This window comes from Pelmatolapia mariae, linkage group LG18 (genome assembly GCF_036321145.2).
Source record: "Pelmatolapia mariae isolate MD_Pm_ZW linkage group LG18, Pm_UMD_F_2, whole genome shotgun sequence".
In the NCBI taxonomy this organism is placed as follows: domain Eukaryota; kingdom Metazoa; phylum Chordata; class Actinopteri; order Cichliformes; family Cichlidae; genus Pelmatolapia; species Pelmatolapia mariae.
The window spans coordinates 2,090,946-2,108,424 of NC_086243.1; the positions used below are offsets into that span (position 1 = coordinate 2,090,946).

A 17,479-nucleotide genomic window follows, 5' to 3' on the forward strand; every position below is an offset into this window, starting at 1 on the left:
AAAGTAAGATGGCTGATGATGATCAAATCACCCAGATAGGCATCAGCATATGCACTGTGTGGATGCTGCACCCAGTCCATGAAGTGCTGGAAAGTGGCTGGGGCTCCAAACAAGCCGAACAAGTGTGATGAATTGATACAAATCATACAGAGTAGAGAAGGTCATCTTTTCCTTGGACTGTGGAGACAAGGAAATCTGTCATTATCCCACAGTTAAATCTAGTGTTGTGAAAAGGCGAGCAGTGCTAACTGGTCCAGGAGCTCATCGACCTGGGGCATTGGGTAGGCGTCAAACTTTAATAGGGTGCTCTACGAGATTGGTACAACTTGTAGGGGCTAGAACACATCTGCAAAATGCTGTTGCAATGCAGCAACATCTGCTTTCTAGGCCTGTTTGAAATGGTCATCGCAATAGCGTCACAAGACCGCTCCATTGGAAAATCCTCCAGGGAATTATCAGAACTGGTGGGGTCTCCCATGAAGGCCCCGCTGTTTTCTCCTCCCCAGAGTCAGCGTTAGATGCATGTCCCTACTGGCCACATTCGCCCTGCCCCATTAACCTACTGAACTCGATCCAATCTGTTCCAAAATTCAAAGGGTGCATCAGGCTTGAGCTAACTACGGCCTTCAGTCTATGTGTTGTGCCTGACATAATTAATGTCAACCGGTCCCATGGGATTTTATGAATGTCCACATGCACACACCTAACCACCACCCACTCTGCCTCCAGTAATGCCCTTGGACTAACTAGGGTTTGGTGGACCACAAGGCCACCAAGGCCTGGCATATACTCCCTTGGCACCATACCAGTACGCAGTCTGTCTCTCTTGGGACCGGAGGACGGTGTCAGAAGGAACATCTGTCCCACCTCCATTACTGGGCAATCCTGGCAAATGTGTCCTGTCTGCTTGCGCTTCCAGCACACCTGCTTTGGGGTCAATTGAAGGAAATGGACGCTGCTGTGTAGTCGATGACTGGACTGCGAACGCCTCATGAAATCTTTTCCTCAGGGCCAGGACTGGTCGACTTCCACTGGCCACAGCTACTCTCGGGACTGCCCCAGCTGCACCACCAAGTGATCTACAGCTAGGGTCACGGCAGTTTCAAGGCTCGCTGGCCAGTGATAGCCGACCCACTCCGCTCTGCTGAGAGCCCCTTCACGAACTGTTCATGCACTACCACATCCAGCAGTCACACCTCTCTCAGCATGGGGCTAGGCTGCAGCCTGCAGTGTGTGGCATCGTGCAGCCGCCCGGCGTAGGTGAGGGGCCTGTCTCCCAACCCCGGATGTTCTCAAACGAGGCCCTTGCCTGGGTGGAGAGGCTGAGGGTGGCCACCTGGGCCTCGCCTGACAGCAGCTGCATCTAATGTCTGTCACTCGGCCTGGACCCGCAGTTTATTCAGCACCACCTCCTGCTCCTGGTGCATCACTGCCAACTCTCCCACCATCTGTGCCAATGCCTCCACTGCCCGGACTGGCTGCTGATCCATCATACTGAGCTGGGTTTCGGCACAACTGTAGCAAGAAGGACCCAATGCTCGGGAGTTTGATGTCAGTGATTTTTATTTACAGTGAAGCACACGCAGCTTTGCAGCTGCCCTCTCCAGCTTACACACACCATACAGCTCCCTTCTCTGAGCCCTGGCAACTACCGAAATAGAGAAGGCATAGTTAGTGTAATGGATAACAGCTGTGCCAGCCAGCCTTCCCTGGCACTGTCCCCAGAACCCACTGTTCCACCCCTCCCCTGCAGCTGAACCACAAACCACACCCTGCTGTAGAGGTTAATGTCTAGCCATTAGTGTAGTACTATCCACACTCCATAAAGCCACATTGTGCTTTATGGAGTGTGGAGAAAAGAAAGAAATAAAATACGAGCACATGTATGTGAGAGAGGAACACAAACAGTGGGAGTTTATTTCTCATTTTAAGGATGAAGTTTACTCATCGACATGCAACAATGAAAGACTTAACTGACCATAATTAGGTAGCATACCTGGATGAATAACAGCTAAAACTGTACTCAATTATAAGATGTTTATGGCGCTTTATTTTTTTTTACCTTAAGTTCTAACAACTTGTCCAAATGCCTCACCGCTTTGTTCTGCACTCTTCACTGTGCCCTCCCCACACCCTCACATTTGAACTAAAGAGCATGTTCCCAGCATGATCACATTATGGTCTAATAAAAAACAAAAAAATCCCCCAATACAACAATTAGAAATATTCTCCTATTTTCCAAATTGATAATGACGATGGATGCCCACAAATGGATCCAACACAAAAGTGCAAGCTTGTACACGGCTAGACATGTGTTTGTTGCAAGTGTCAATATTTGTGGAAATACAACATGAAATTATAGAGAGGCAGATTTAATTCATTATGAATCCGAATGAAATGATGCTACTAATTTAACCTGTGGAAATGGGCTAAAAATCACCTTGATTGTTGAGCTACTGCTGATCACTTGACTATTGTCAGCCTCCATGAGCTCATTGTCCATCTCTTCTATTCTATTCATAATAAGGGCCGCTCTCCAGTGTTGTGTGCTATGCACTTTAAACAGTACATGACCTCAGTGCACCATCTTCCTATATGTTTGTTAGAAAGGGGAGCAGTTTTCGTGAAAGTTCTGCTTGTGTCTTTTAAAAAAACTTTGTGTAGTGCGATACCCAGACCTAGTCCACACGTGTGACATTTCCCGCTGAGCTAGATTTCATGAAAAACCTAGTACATTAAGTTCAAAGGTGTCACACATAATGAGTGGGATTTTACAGGAACTCCTCTTTGAATTTTAGACTAAGTCAGCTTGAATTTAATATTCGTGCATAGCTACAATACCTTCACATAAGGAAGATTACAAATGTGCTTCATGAGCATCAAGTCAAAACCAAACTAGATACAAGGGCAAAAGATTAGCATGACTGGGAAACTGAGGAAAACCTACGTTTGTCTTACATGCAAAGTCTTGCTGTTAAGTATCAGTTACAAACAGCTTATCAGAGCTGCTCAGTTAGCTGTGTCAAAAGAGCACATTAAAGCTGTCTCCATTCCTCTTGGCTGTATGTTCTGTTCAGCTTGGGTGCTGCTTGCACTGTTACAGTACCTGTTATTTCTAATACTGCTGTCTTAATCTATCAAAACAGTGTTGCCAAGGAAACAGTCTACATTTCGCAGTAAAAAAAAAAACCCACAGTCGATGCTTAGGACACGCAGTACATATTGAGTCACGGAATCACATGAACAGGGACTTCTTTATTCATTGATTATGTTAGTGATTTCATTGTAAATGCTTAGAGACGCATCAAATTTCTGACAAGCAGCATCTGCATTAAGCGCAGTGTAAACTATCAACTGCAGCAATTCACTATTCCTCAGCCATTACAGCAGAATGAGTGTTGAGCTGCAGTGGAAGTGAAGTCTGTGCGTGGGTGAGAAGCACTGCTGCTGCTGACTGCAGCTGGTTCTTTCCTCGCATTCTCTTTTTTTAGCCAAACTGCTCATTTGTGTGTCTTTGACGTCACACACATACAGAGAGAGAGAGAGATATTTAGCTCAGCAGATCTGTTCAGCCTCTTTCCCTGTGTGATTCATATATAATTAGTCAGAGTAGCAGTACATTTCTCCTGCTGTCTGTCTCTGTTATTGTCTTTCAAATTCTCACACTCTGGTCTTAAATGTGAAGGTGGTAAACACAAGTTTCATGCAGCGCTACACTACATCTACACTGGCCACCCATAATATTAAAACCACCTACCTAATATTGTGTAGCTCCCGCTTGCGCCACCAAAAGATTTGTTGACAACATTTGGGGCACACATTCTGGATGTCCTCTGACCTCTGGCACAGGGACATTGGTGGGTGTCACCAGGTCAGTGCTTTGAACTCTAAGTCATGTGCACATTTCCTTGATACAGCAGGCGCTTGTGCAATGTAGAGGTATGCTGGGTCTGCACACCCCTACTTCAGATGTCATCGCATTTTAATGCAACAATCAATGTTATTCACTTTGCCTGTGACATTTTGGTGCTATATCTTTCCTTAACATAGTGTTATTATCAGTTCAGGCCCAGGTTAATAATGACCACCTCCGGTGCTGTTGGCCAACAATGTGCTGGTGGAAACTGTCCTACTGTTGGCTAAAGACTAAGGTTGAATGAATGAAGTGGTAGAGAGTAGTAGTGAGAGTCCCAAGGGCAGAGAGAGTGGTAATTGGAGCAGATTCCAATGAACTTGTTAAAATGAAGTAGTTAAAATGTAACCCAGTCAATGTAGTTGAAATTAATAGAGGTCTGAGGGGGTGTTTGGAAGGTATAGTGTTAATAAGAGAAATGCTAGGGACAGATGGTATTTGATTTTGCAAATATTGTGGAGATGACTGTGGTGAACACTTACAGAAGAGGGATGAACAGAGGGTGGTGCACGGAGGTAAATTACAGCTGCAAGAGTTAGGAGACTGCAAGGTGGTGTCAGGGGAGAATGTAGGTATGCAACATCAGATGGTAGACTTTAGGATGACTTTGGACATCACGAAGAGGAAGAAAGTAAAGGTAGAATCAAGGATGAAATGGTGGAAGTCAAAGAAAGAAGAATGTTTCACAGAGTTCAGGAAGGAGTTGAGACAGACTCTGGGTGGTAAGGAAGAGTTATCAGAAACTAAACAGGTCGGGGAAGTATGTTTCGTACATCCTCTGGACAGAAGAATGAGGACAAGGAGATTTAGTGGAGGAATGAGGAAGTACAAGAAAGTATTCAAAGGAAGAGGTTAACAAAGAAAAAGTGGGATATTCAAGAAGCTGAAGAAAGTACAAAGGAGTACTGAAAGGCTAGGTGTATGGCAAAGAAAGAGGTAACAAAGGCAAAGAAAATGGTTTATGTTGAGTTGTATGTGAGACTGAATATTAAATAAGGACAAAAGGACTTGTATCGACTGGCTAGGCCAGGAGTGTCAAACTCCAGTCCCCGAGGGCCGGTGTCCTGAAACTTTTACGTGTGTCCCACCTGAATAAAATTAGTAGGTCATTAGCAAGACCTACTCATGTTACAGCAGCTCATGAGTGATGAACATGGTGCAAGAGAGGTACATTTTTCCAAACACTTACATTTATTTAAATTTACTTGAACAGGGTTAGGAGTTGCCACTTCAGCATGCAGTCAAGTTCTACTGCATCCTCAGCACTTTAAAAAAATATATTACAAACCATTGTTAATATTTTAATTTCAGAAAGATTCTTTATTTTTTGTAAATTTGCATATTTTGCCCAGTTATTTTTTTGTGTTACAGTTCCTTCTCAGTGAGCAAGCAGGCCCTCAGGTCAGGCACATACAAACACACATGCACTTAAAGGCACATATACACTCTGTTATGTTATGCATTAGCACACTTCTGTGTTGACAGATGCGTGGTTTGGCCAAAGAGAAATGTCAGACCAGTCTCTACACATATTGTCCCATGTTGATTACCCAACAGACCGTACTACTGCAGTGAGAGAAATCTGTATGGATGATGTGTGTTAGAGGGAGATATAAAAAGGAAATGCTAGCCATCAGTTTAGTACAACTGTGTTTTTGGTCAATATGTTTTGTTCTTTATTGTGTTAAATGTTGTTCTGCATGCTAGCTTATTTCTAATTGGTTTCATGTACCATCAGGACAGTTTAGTTAGTCAGTGTAGTGGCTGGGACTTGAACAGCAGTGGAGCAGATCCTCCTAACACTGTTCTTTGTCCTCTTGGTGTGGTCATCAGGTACCTCAGGATGAATGGAGCAGCTTCTCTCCTCTAGGGAAGGAAGATGACATCCCCTGTCGGAGGATGAGAAGCGGCAGCTATGTGAAAGCCATGGCTGAGGATGACAGCGGAGATTCTGATGGAAGTCCCAAGCCCTCTCCCAAGATCCAAGCTCGGCGGGCCAGCTACCTGAAAGCCACACAGCCATCACTGACTGAGATGACCACTCTACAGTAAGCCCCTCCATTCTTCATTGGTTTATGGGTGACATACTATAGGAAACAGAATGACCTGTACTTGCAAAGGCTTCCATTAGTAAGAGTTGCACTTAGTGAGAACAAGAAATCTCCCCTGAAAATTAAGAACAAATTGTGGTAATGATAAAGCATCTTGCTTCGAAAGCACGGGTGTCAAACTCCAGCCCTCGAGGGCCGGTGTGCTAAAACTTTTAAGTGTGTCCCTGCTGCAACACACCTGAATAAAATTAGTAGGTCATTAGCAAAACTCTATAGAACTTGACTGCATGCTGAGGTGGCAATTCAGCCATTCACTTACAATTACTTAAATTCACTTGAGTAGAGTTAGGGGTTGCCATTTAAAAGTTTCAGGACACCGGCCCTCGAGGACTGGAGTTTGACACCCTGGCATAAGGTAAAACAAACAAAGAGACAAAAAAATGTTAGGAGTGGGGAGGAGTATTTTTAAGCAGCTTAGGAGTTTCTTAAGTAGAGTTCAGGTTGCACCTATCAAGGATAGCAGCTTATACCACAGATGTGTCTATAGCTTGTGATGGTGATTTCCTAGACCTAGGGATACGTTACAGAATACATTCCCAAAATGTATTCTGTAACGTATCCCGTTCAGTTACTCAATGAGAGTAACATATTCTAAATACTTATTGGATTAGAATAGAATAGAATAGAATAAACCTTTATTATCCCACGGATGAGAAAGTTCTCATAATTTCCCTAGCTCTTACAGCTAGGGAAAATAAAATATAAAAGGAAGACACTGGATTACTGGATTACTTAATATATTAGAGCCCGTTCTCACTCCCGAGGCGTAACATCCCGACGTTTTGTCACGTCCTGCGGCGTTCCTGAGGAACGCGAAAGGTGACCTTCCACGTTGTTATGGTACGCGGCGGTTTCCAGCCCTGTACTGCAGCCCTAAACTTAACCTTATCACTAAGCCTAACCATAACCTTATGCCTAACCTTAACCATAACCTTATGCCTAACCATAACCTTATTCCTAACCTTAACCATAACCGTATCCCTACGCCTAAACCTAACCTTATCCCTAAACCTAACCATAACCTTATGCCTAAACCTAACCATAACCGTATACCTAAGCCTAAACCTAACCTTATGGCTAAACCTAACCATAACCTTATTCCTAACCTTAACCAGCACTTTAATGAGGTGAAATAGTGTTTTCTAAAGCGATTTTAAGGGAAAAAGCGAAGATGTGTAGATTGAGTCCAAACGGTTCTCATGTGTCCGCAGTTTTCCGATGTTGTGACGTAGGAACGCCTTGGGTGCCCGAAAACGTAATATGTTGACGATTTGTCACCTAGCGTAAAATGTTACGATTTGGGAGTGAGAACGGGTTGTATATTATCATGCTTTTTACAACTACATGAATGTACTATTGCTGTGTGATTTATTAATATTACTGAAGGCTACTCCCCATACCAATACCAACTAGATTTTTAAATCTTAATATAAAATGAGTAACAGTAGGGTGGACATTTGCATCACTGCACTGAGATGACCGCCGTGTATTCTATTTATTTCAACAAAGTAACTGATTACCACCTATTTAAACTGTAACTGTAACAGAATACAGTTAACCATATTTTGTATTTTAAATATGTAACACCGGTATATGTATTCCGTTACTTTCCAACACTGTATACTTCTCAGATACACACACTATTTGATTTAACTATCCCCTTCTGTGAAAGGACTGCTGCTAGTGTGACTATTTAGACTTTTTTTGTTTTTTAATTTGTACTGACTATTGCACTGTAGAGGCTGGTGAGAAAGTATTTCGTTTCAGCCTGGGTTACAGTATATCATACGAAATGACAATACACTTCTTGAACTTGAGGTCGAAGAATAATGGACTGACCGCTTTGAACTGTTTGGAAGGAAACAGGAACTCAAATTTCCACTTATACCAAGTATGTAGCCGATGGGTTCCAGCAGCAGAGGACCACACTGGGTGCCACTGTCTGCTGAGAACAGGTCTAACGAGTCTACAGTGTACCCATCTTCTGATGGCCCAAATACTCAAATCATCTTGAACTGGTTTCTTCAACATAACAATGAGTTCATTGCAATCAGATGGCCTCCACAATCACCAGATCTCAGTCCAGTGGAACACGTTTGGTATGTTGTGTTTGATTGTGATGTGATTCACGAATGCGCGATGCTGTCATGTCAGCATGGACTAAAATTTTAGAATAATGTTTCCTGCACCTCGGTGAATCTGTGCCATGAAGAATTAAGGCATTTGTGAAGCCAGCAGGAGGCCCAACCTAGTGCTGACAAGGTTTTTGTATTTGGTTGACTGTAAAGGCAAAGTTTGATTTGTTAAGATGAAGTTTAATGTAGTGTATGGGCTCTCAATCTTTTAATTTTATATGTGAACCTGTATATATTTTTATTGCAGCATTGCCTTGAAGGCACATAAAACTAAAACTACATTGTGATAGAGTCTGAGTCCTATTAATCCCTTGATTAATGAGTGTACGCACCTGTTACCCCTTCTCATTAGCAGGAGGGGGTAATGCCACAACTCCAATAATTCGGTACAAGTGTTATAGCAGATAAGTGTTTTAATGGTTGATGATTGATTTCAAAAGCCAAAGCCATACAACAATGTGGGGGAGAACGGGACCATTAGGTTGTGCCAAAGAAAAACGCCAAAAAAGACAAAACCAGAACCTAGCTGAGCTTTACTCTAAGAGGAAAACAAATCTATATAATATAATCAAATCCTAATCCTCATTTCACAAAATAAGCTCAAACATTACATGGGTGGAACAAACGTACTTACTTAGTACTCACAGAAAACAAGCTACGTGAGGAAATGCACAGGGTCCCCCAGACTTATCTACTCCTCTTACTCCCACCACAAACTTTACACAAACAAATGATTTGCACCAGAGCAGCTCAACACATGTGCCAAACAATCCTAAGCGAGGAGGAGGAAAGAGTCGCCTCTAGCCACAGGTGAGTTTCCTTTTATAAGGGTGTGCTCACTCCTGGTTGGTCCATTTAAAGCCTCCTCCCTCCACTTAACTGGACATTCCCAAACTGACACAAGCCTGCAGTCTGTATACCTAGGGAAATGGCAAGCAAAATGAGAGGGAGAAACAGGCAGTCTGCAGACACGTAACAGTACTTATCAGGTTTAATAACAGCAGGACAGGTAATCTATTTCCATTATATTGATACTTATTAATGCTTATTAGCTGTTAATGCACATATTGTGAGGAGTAACAAGTGCATTATTATCTATTTTCTATTGCTTACTCCAGGGACCTTAATATAAAACATTGCCAATCAAGGAATAACCCTGTATTCGTGGCTGTTATTTATAATCTGCATGTTTAGTCAAGAACTTATGCCAGATGTACTTTCTGAAACAGGAGAAATGAGCTTCATTGCATCTTTGTGGATCTAGAGAAAGCATATGATAGGGTGCCAAGAGAGGAACTGTGGTACTGCATGAAGAAGTCAGGAGTGGCAGAGAAGTATGTGATGGTGGTGCAGCGCATGTATGAGGAGAGAGAGACAGTGGCAAGATATGTGGTAAGAGTGACAGGTGGGGGTGGAGGGTGGGATTACATCAGGGACTGGCTCTGAGTCCCTGCTTGTTTGCAGTGATGAAGGACAGGCTGACAGATGAGGTCAGACAGGACTCTTTGTAGGCTATGATGTATGCAGATGATGTATGTGATCAGTATTGAGAGTAGGGGCCAGGTGGAGAAGAGCCTGCAGAGGTGGAGGCATGTTCTGGAGAGAAGAGAAATGAAAGCCAGAAGAAGCAAGACAAAATCTGTGTGTGAATGGGAGGGAAAAAAGGTAGTGGAGGTGGATGAGTTTTAATACCTCGCGCAACCATCCTTAGCAACAGACAGTACACAAGAGGGTTGAAGAAGAGAGTGTAGGAAGGGTTGAAGATGAGTGTCAGGGGTATTTGTGACAGAAGGATAGCAGCAAGAGTGAAAGGGAAGGTTCACAAAATGGCAGTGAGACCATGTATGATGTATGGTTTGGAGATGGTAGTGCTCACAAAAAAACAGGAGGCTAAGCTATAGGTGGCAGACGTGAAGGTGTTAAAGTTTTCATTGAGGAGGGAATGAGCAAAATGGATAGGATTAGCTTAGGGTGACTGGCTTGAAGGAAAAGTTAGGCTGTGATGGTTTGAAAGTATGCTGAGAATGGATAGTTGATAAAAATGCTGACAATGGAGCTGCTAGGCAGGAGTCAAAGACAGAGACCACACAGATTTACGGATGCAGTGAAGGAGGACATGCAGAGGGTTGGTTTGACAGAAGAGGATGTTAGGGATGGGTGAGATGGAGGAAGATCATCTGCCAAAGCCATGTCTAAAGGGAGTGGCATGATGGTGCTTTAGACAATGAAGATTATTCCAAGGTGGTTTGAGATATTTATTCACGCATACGTCTTATCTTTCCCATGCTACAGACTCAGACAAAGACACAGCTTCTCTACCTTTACATTTATACCCGTTGGTTCTCCGCATCTGATGCCACATATGGTTATGTTTAAGAGAGCCTCCTCTTGCTGGGGGTCTCCTGACCTCGACTTCCCTCAGACCTGCTGTCACCATTCCAAAAATATTCCAAGTCACAGGGTCCACATATGTCTCACATGCTCCCCTATCCTAACCTTGACATGTGTACCTTAGGCTCAGTTCTATTTACAGAAAACAGAAAGATTTGTTAAGCCTGTAAACGTGTCCAAAGACAGAAGTTTGTTATGTGTCCATTGGTATGTGCTTGTCTCTCGTGTGCGTCTCTCTAAGGCCTGTGTCTATATTGTGTGTTTGCATGCTCACACCTATATGAGGTTATCTGTGTATATAGGTGTGTGTATCTAGTGTAGTTGGTGAAAGGAAAAAAATCAACCTATAACAGTCAGACATTGTATATAACACCTGTGTTTCCTCTGGCAGGATTTCAGCTGAGCACTCCCCCAAACTGCAGATCAGGAGCCACAGTTACCTGCGTGCGGTGAGTGAGGTTTCAATCAATAGAAGCCTGGACACCCTGGACCCCAAAACCCTCCTCGACCCCAAATCACTGCTGTCCTCACCCCAATACCGCTCACGCAATGAAAGCTACATGAGAGCCATGAGCACCATCAGTCAGGTTGGTTGGCATCACTGCTGTCTTTATATTTACTGTATACACTATTCCAGACCTTCCCAAAGTGTGGGGCCTGCCCCCTAGGGGGGGCACAGAGCCATTGCAGGGGGGGGGGCGCGGCATGAAAAGGGGAAAAACAAAAAAAACAACGCTTGGACACTGCTAGCACGGGGCGCCTACACAAACGCAAAGCAGGAGATGAAGCATCGCTGAATATGTTTCCAAACCAACTTCATTCTAAGCCAAAGACTAGAAAATATGGTGAAGCATATCTTCCCTTTGGTTTCACCTGCACAAGTGCCGAGGTAGGTCTCCCTGCAGAATTGGTTTTCCCTTCATCGGGAGCAGCGCTGGGCTGTTCAAATCATGGACAAACAGTATCCCACATTCTTGATTTTTAGTTCACAAACACTTGTTGTAATGACTAACTACTCCTGACATTTTGGAGATGTTAGCTCTTTATACAGTAAAGTTACAGCGGGATACAAATAACATCAGGCTGATCCTGCCACGATTTGTTCCCACAGTTCAAATCACGGACAAACAGTATCCCACAGCTGTTTATGTTTTTGAACCCATTTTGCAGAGGGATTGAAAAATGCATTGATAGCAATGTTGAACATTATTACACAGGGAAAAAAAACAACTACATGTAAAATAATTACACCGTGACGCCTCTGCCTTTCTAAATGGAGGGACAGTAACTGCATGTGTGTATGTAAGCGTGTAAAACCTGAAGACAGTCAGATTAACAGTATTTTGTCTCTATCTGCCATTCTGCAATTCATGTAAACAATAACGTGGCGCACAGCGTGACGTGAAAAAAGGCACATACCTTTGACGTTGCTTGTCGAACTCTGTATTCCTCGTCCACACGTAAACGCAAAAAAGGAGTTTTAAAAAATCTCCGTTCTCGGTGATTCGAAATGCTGTTTACGTGCTGACGAAACAGCTGCGCTTTCAAAAATACCCTTGTAGGTGCGGACGTAGCATAAAAGAGTTAGTTTATTTTTTACTACCTGTAATTTATTGCAGATTACTTGTATTTGCTTAATTGTTCACTAAATGTTTGAGGTGTGAAATAAACCGCAATGGAGCAAAATATGGGTGTGTGTGGTTGGAGGATGCGCGCGAGGGGGGGCGCGAACATTTTTCTTGTAAAACAAAGGGGTTTGATGTTTTGTCTAAACACAACAGAAAACTTAGCAAAGAATCTGTGTTTTTGTATCATTAGGCACTTGGTGTCAAGACTGGCTATATGGCCGACAGGAGTAGGACCCAAATGCAGTAGTCGAAGTGAGAGTGTGAAAAAGTACCCGACAGCTCTAGGGATTCTGCATCCATGTTTTATTTCCCCTTGCAGTTGATGCACACATGCTTGCACACACACATGTGCGCACACATACATGTCTTTCATGTTGCTTCCATTGTTTCCTTTTCAGCATACTTCAGCCTGCTGTTTCTGTTCTGCAACTCTCCTCTGCTTCTGGTTCACATCTTCACGAAAGTTAGCAAACTGCCATTTCCCACCAAGAGTCATGCTCATAGTTCACAAACTGTATATCACGTTAAGGATCTAATACCCCAAATTTTCTTTAGAGCCCCATCGTTAAACCTTGAAGGAGTATCTTTTGCCATGCATGTCAAATGCACCATATGGTGGGAAGATTTCCTACCCAGTGGTAGCATGTGGTAAAAGACCCATTGCTCCACAAGCAATGGTGATCACAGTCATCATTAGGTCCTAAACCCACACCTAACCTCCCAGAGGTTAGATGTTTCCTTTAGAGGAAAGGAAAACAGATTTTTTTTTATTGCTATAGTTTTGATGTAAATCGTTATTTTGGTTTTTGTGATTAATTAGTTTAAGACTTTAGACTAGGTTATGGTTGGGTTCATCACAAGTGATGACTTAGATCTCACATGGTTAAACAGTAATGGTGTTAAACATCCAATCAATCTCTGCACCCATGGCAACTGTTCTACTGATTGCACTGCCATTTAAAAATGGCAGCAAATAAACTTTGTTCAGCAGGATCAAAAATACTACCCTAAACCATGCGATACTTTAATAATTTGAGTGATTTGAAATAGATTTGTATTGAGGTTTCCTCATTGTCCTCTAAATCTAAAATCTAAATTATTCCCTCTGTTTGTCCTTTTCTTCATTTGATTTCCATCAGCTGAGTGAGGTGGAAGTAAATGGGCAGATTGAGCAGGTGTGTGAGCAGGTCTACAGTGAGATGCAGTCTCAGGCCATGGAGGCTGCCATGGACAGCATGGACAACATGGACACACTGCCTATGCCGGGATGCTTCCGGATGCGGAGCCACAGCTATGTAAGAGCGATTGACCAGGGCTGTGGGGAGGAGGAAGGAGAAGGAGGGAGACCACTGCTTCTGTTACCATCCTCCCCACCACGTACATCTGCAACCACCGTCAGGACCATCCAGAGCAGCACAGGTAGGGAATGGATGTCCAGTCACTATGTTTCTGTGAATGTGTTTTTTGTTGTTGTTGGGTTTTTTTCTTTTTAACTTTTTTTTTTTCCATACAAGGGACCACTGGGAGAAAAACCTATAGTCCTTGGCTTTGAGTCTTTATGTTAATGAAAAAGTGTGAATCTCTTTGTACTGTTTGTTGAAATGTGTTGTGATATGATTTAATCACTTCAAATGCCGCTGAAGAGTAAATATCACTCATAAAGGGAAAATGGATGCTGAAGAATTGCTTTAAGGTCAGTGGTGTCTTGTGGTGAAGCTTTGAAGTGCATTACTGAGGTGACCTTTGTTTGACCAAGGTAATATATTTTCCCATTTTCACAAAAATCTTGGCTTGGAGGAAACTAGAGGGAATTTTGTGCAGTGTTGAAAATTGTTCTGCATTGCTGTGGAAGTGTCACACAATTTACTTATTATTGTTATTTTTTTTGGTTTTGCTATCAAAAAAATATAAAAGATTTTGATTTCAAGACTGGTAGAAAAAAATAGCTAATAGGATTTATTTTGTAACCAGTCTTTAAAGTTGTTGTGCTTAGTTATGTGGGGTGACATGCTAGCAAGGCAGACAACTTAATAGCTTTATTGTGGTCTTTTATTTGTCAACCTCACTGTAGCTTCTAGTACAAGGGTCTGTTGGGTAAGTTACTTTAGAAAAGTAATTAATTACTAATTACTTAATCAATATTGTATTTAAAATACTTATCTAATTACTGTGTCTGAAAAGTAACTTAATTACTCAATAAGTAATTTAACTAAATATAGGGGGTCATATGATTGTTGGGTTTTTCTCTGTATCTATTGTACAATATAAAGAGCCTTGAGGCGACTTTTGTTGTGATTTGGCGCTATATAAATAAAATTGAATTGAATTGAATTAAGTGCAATGTTAAAATAAGTTCTTTAAAAAGCAAAACATGATTTAATATGAAGGCAACATGAGCAGAGAGTACAAACATGCTGAGGGATTGTCTGTGTTAGTTGAGTGAGACAGTCAAAAACTAATGTGTACACTTATGTCTGCATTTTGATTTTGTTAAATACGAAAAAAATGATAGCAGAAGTGCTGCCAGGTGTGTGGGCAGAAAGAGAGGACCGATGTGTTTTCAGTTTGGTAGTTCAATGAAAGACTTCAGTTAGTTAGTTAAGAGTAGGGCAAAAACAATGCGTTCACGTTTGCAGTTTTGTCTTGTTATACAATATTTGAAATAAAAACAAACAAACAAACAAAACACTACATTTTCGGAAATGTTTGTGATTGTTTTCTTTGTTTGTTTGGGTTTTTTGTACTACTTGAACACTGAAGTGGCCCTCACATGAGATGACAGTGCCAGCAGTGGCCCACAGTTCATTCAAGTTTGAGACCCCTGATCTAGTAGGTCCTAACATTTTACACACTGTGTGTTTGTTGTGGTTTTTCGGAAATGAAAAAGTCCAAAAAAGACAGAGATTGGAGAGTTTAGTTTCACTTCCAGCATTAGCGCCCTTCCCCCTACTGTCACTAAATTTCATTCAATAATTATTAGGCATTGTTCCATGTAATTCTTAAGTGTTTTGCAAAAACACAAATAAATAAACAAATTAATAGTCCTCTCATTTCAAAGAGGGGATGTTCATAACTAGGGATGGGTATCGTTTAGGTTTTATCCGATACCGGTGCCAAACCAGTACTTTTGAAACGGTGCCGGTGCTTAAACGGTGCTCAAACCGGTGCTTAAAGAATGGAAAAAACACAAAATTGGTCCAAAAACCTCTCATGTTCAGCTGTTTTTTTGTAAAAAGATAACAATGTTAGCCTTTTCTGCAGCTATAGGGCATATATGGTATCACTCTTGGCTGGAAGCAGTGCTTAAACAATGGGAAAAAAAACACAAACTTTGTCCAAAAACCTCTCATGTTAAACTTTTTTCCACTTTTTCTTTGGTCATTTTAGCCTTTTTGGCCAGGGTGAAGGGAGTATCTGCCATCAAACAAGAAGACAGCCGCATGTAACTACGACGGTGTTTGCTAGTTCACCTTACATGCATTAATGTAATAACGTGGTTAGCCTACTCAACATAAATTACACACGAACAACATTAAGCTACTCACGCAGAGAAGAACGGCTGCTGCTGCCATCATCATCCGTCATCATTTCTGCTACACTGGCAGGGCTAGGGGCCAGGACTCTACTCTTCGGGTTTTTGGGGGATGTTGCTAACTCCAGGTCCGATAACAGGCACCACACCCGCAGTGGATGTGCTCGGTGTGAGGTCTCGCAGCAAGCTATCAAACACGGCGCATTTCTCGGCTTTAAAAAAACGCTATGCGTCGCCAGGTGTTTCATCAGATTCGAGGTGTTACCTCCTTTGACAGTATCACAGTATTACCTTAAAGCACTTGTTGCAGGCTGCTGAGTTTGCATCTTTTGCTGTGAAGTACAGCCAGACTATTGACCGCTTAGCCTTGGGCATTTTTAATCTGTAGCTCTGCTCTAAAAGAACGTACGTACCTGGGCCCGCCTACTATCCTCGGAAACGTAAAATGATTGGCTAGAATTGGCTCAGGAAAAAAAAAAAGCACCGAAACAAAGCACCGAAATGTGCGCTGCTTTTCGGTCTGGTTACTACCGTTTATGTCAGAACCGGTGCCATCATGGCACCGGACACCGGTACCCATCCCTATTCATAACATTGACCAATGACAAAGCATGTACGTGGGGCTGCTGCTGATCAATATTAAAAAGCTGGTGGGGCGCAATGATACTCCCTTGTAGTGATGTGCGATACCACTGATTTCTTTTCCGATACGATACCAAGAAAAATTCAGGGTGGTATCGACGATACTGATCCGATATCGATACTTTGTACAAAAAACTTAATGTTTCATTGTATTTCATATATAATTGTATTATGTAATTGTAATAATAATATAGCTTCATAATGATTACAGGACATCAGATTGCTTGTTCTTATTGCTTAATAATGCAGAATTATCATATAGAAATAAAAAAACTGAAGTTGTGCGCTATTTGAACACGTTTCCTGCCTGCAGCACTTAAAGACTCCGTGAGAGACGTCTGTGTCGCCCTGGCAGCACCTGTCCCGCTCCTCCTCTTCAGTTCACCTCAACATACGCTCGTCATATTCTGTGATATGATTTACTCTGAGGTATTTGACGAGGTTAGTGGTGTTACCACAACACCTCACTGTCTTGCCACATGTATCGCAAACCATGTCTCAGCTGTTTGTGGAGGTAAAATACGTCCACACATGACTCCGTTTACGCTCAGCCATTGTTGTGAGTGCGCACAGGGGCTGCAACACATTTATACAGCCGTATTTCGCATATGACTATGAAAGGCGTAAGAGGAAGTAGTTCCTTCCAATTTAGACGATCCGAATGATATAGTTTCTTTCCACTGTGTTCCTGTTAATGATAAACTACAAATTTACCCCAAAGTACTAAAATATCGATATTTTAATATGAGAATCGATTCTAGAACATAAATGACTGGTATCGGAGGAATCGATATTTCAGTATCGATCCGCACATCACTAAAGATCACATAAGACCCCTCACTAGACTGCCCCATTTTTGTTGCATTATTGTTGGATCAATATTGATCCGCACATCACTACTCCCTTGTAACAAGACCTTCAGCCTGATTTTCAGCATACAGCGTTTATGGAGACATCTTTGGGCCTGAAACACCGCTTCAGTTGAAGAAAATGTGGGCATCTGAAAACCCCACGTATAGACCGCTGAACCCACAGAAGCAACTGCAGACTTCTAGGAATGTTAATACTTGAGAAGAGGCAGGTAGTCTACTCCCAACCGTGATTTTAGAGCTTATCGAACTGACAGA

The 17,479-nt window shown here is 42.3% G+C and overlaps 1 protein-coding gene across 4 annotated transcripts in view; it reads left to right on the forward strand.

Annotated features, from left to right (window-relative positions):
* Positions 1–17,479, forward strand: part of dlgap1a (discs, large (Drosophila) homolog-associated protein 1a) — a 174,806-nt gene that overhangs the window by 105,382 nt on the left and 51,945 nt on the right. For all 4 annotated transcript variants that reach the window (XM_063460965.1, XM_063460964.1, XM_063460967.1 and 1 more), the window contains 3 exons: positions 5,747–5,961; positions 10,942–11,137; positions 13,318–13,597. In XM_063460965.1, coding sequence (XP_063317035.1) covers positions 5,747–5,961; positions 10,942–11,137; positions 13,318–13,597 — 691 coding nt within the window. The remainder of the gene's footprint in view (positions 1–5,746; positions 5,962–10,941; positions 11,138–13,317; positions 13,598–17,479) is intronic.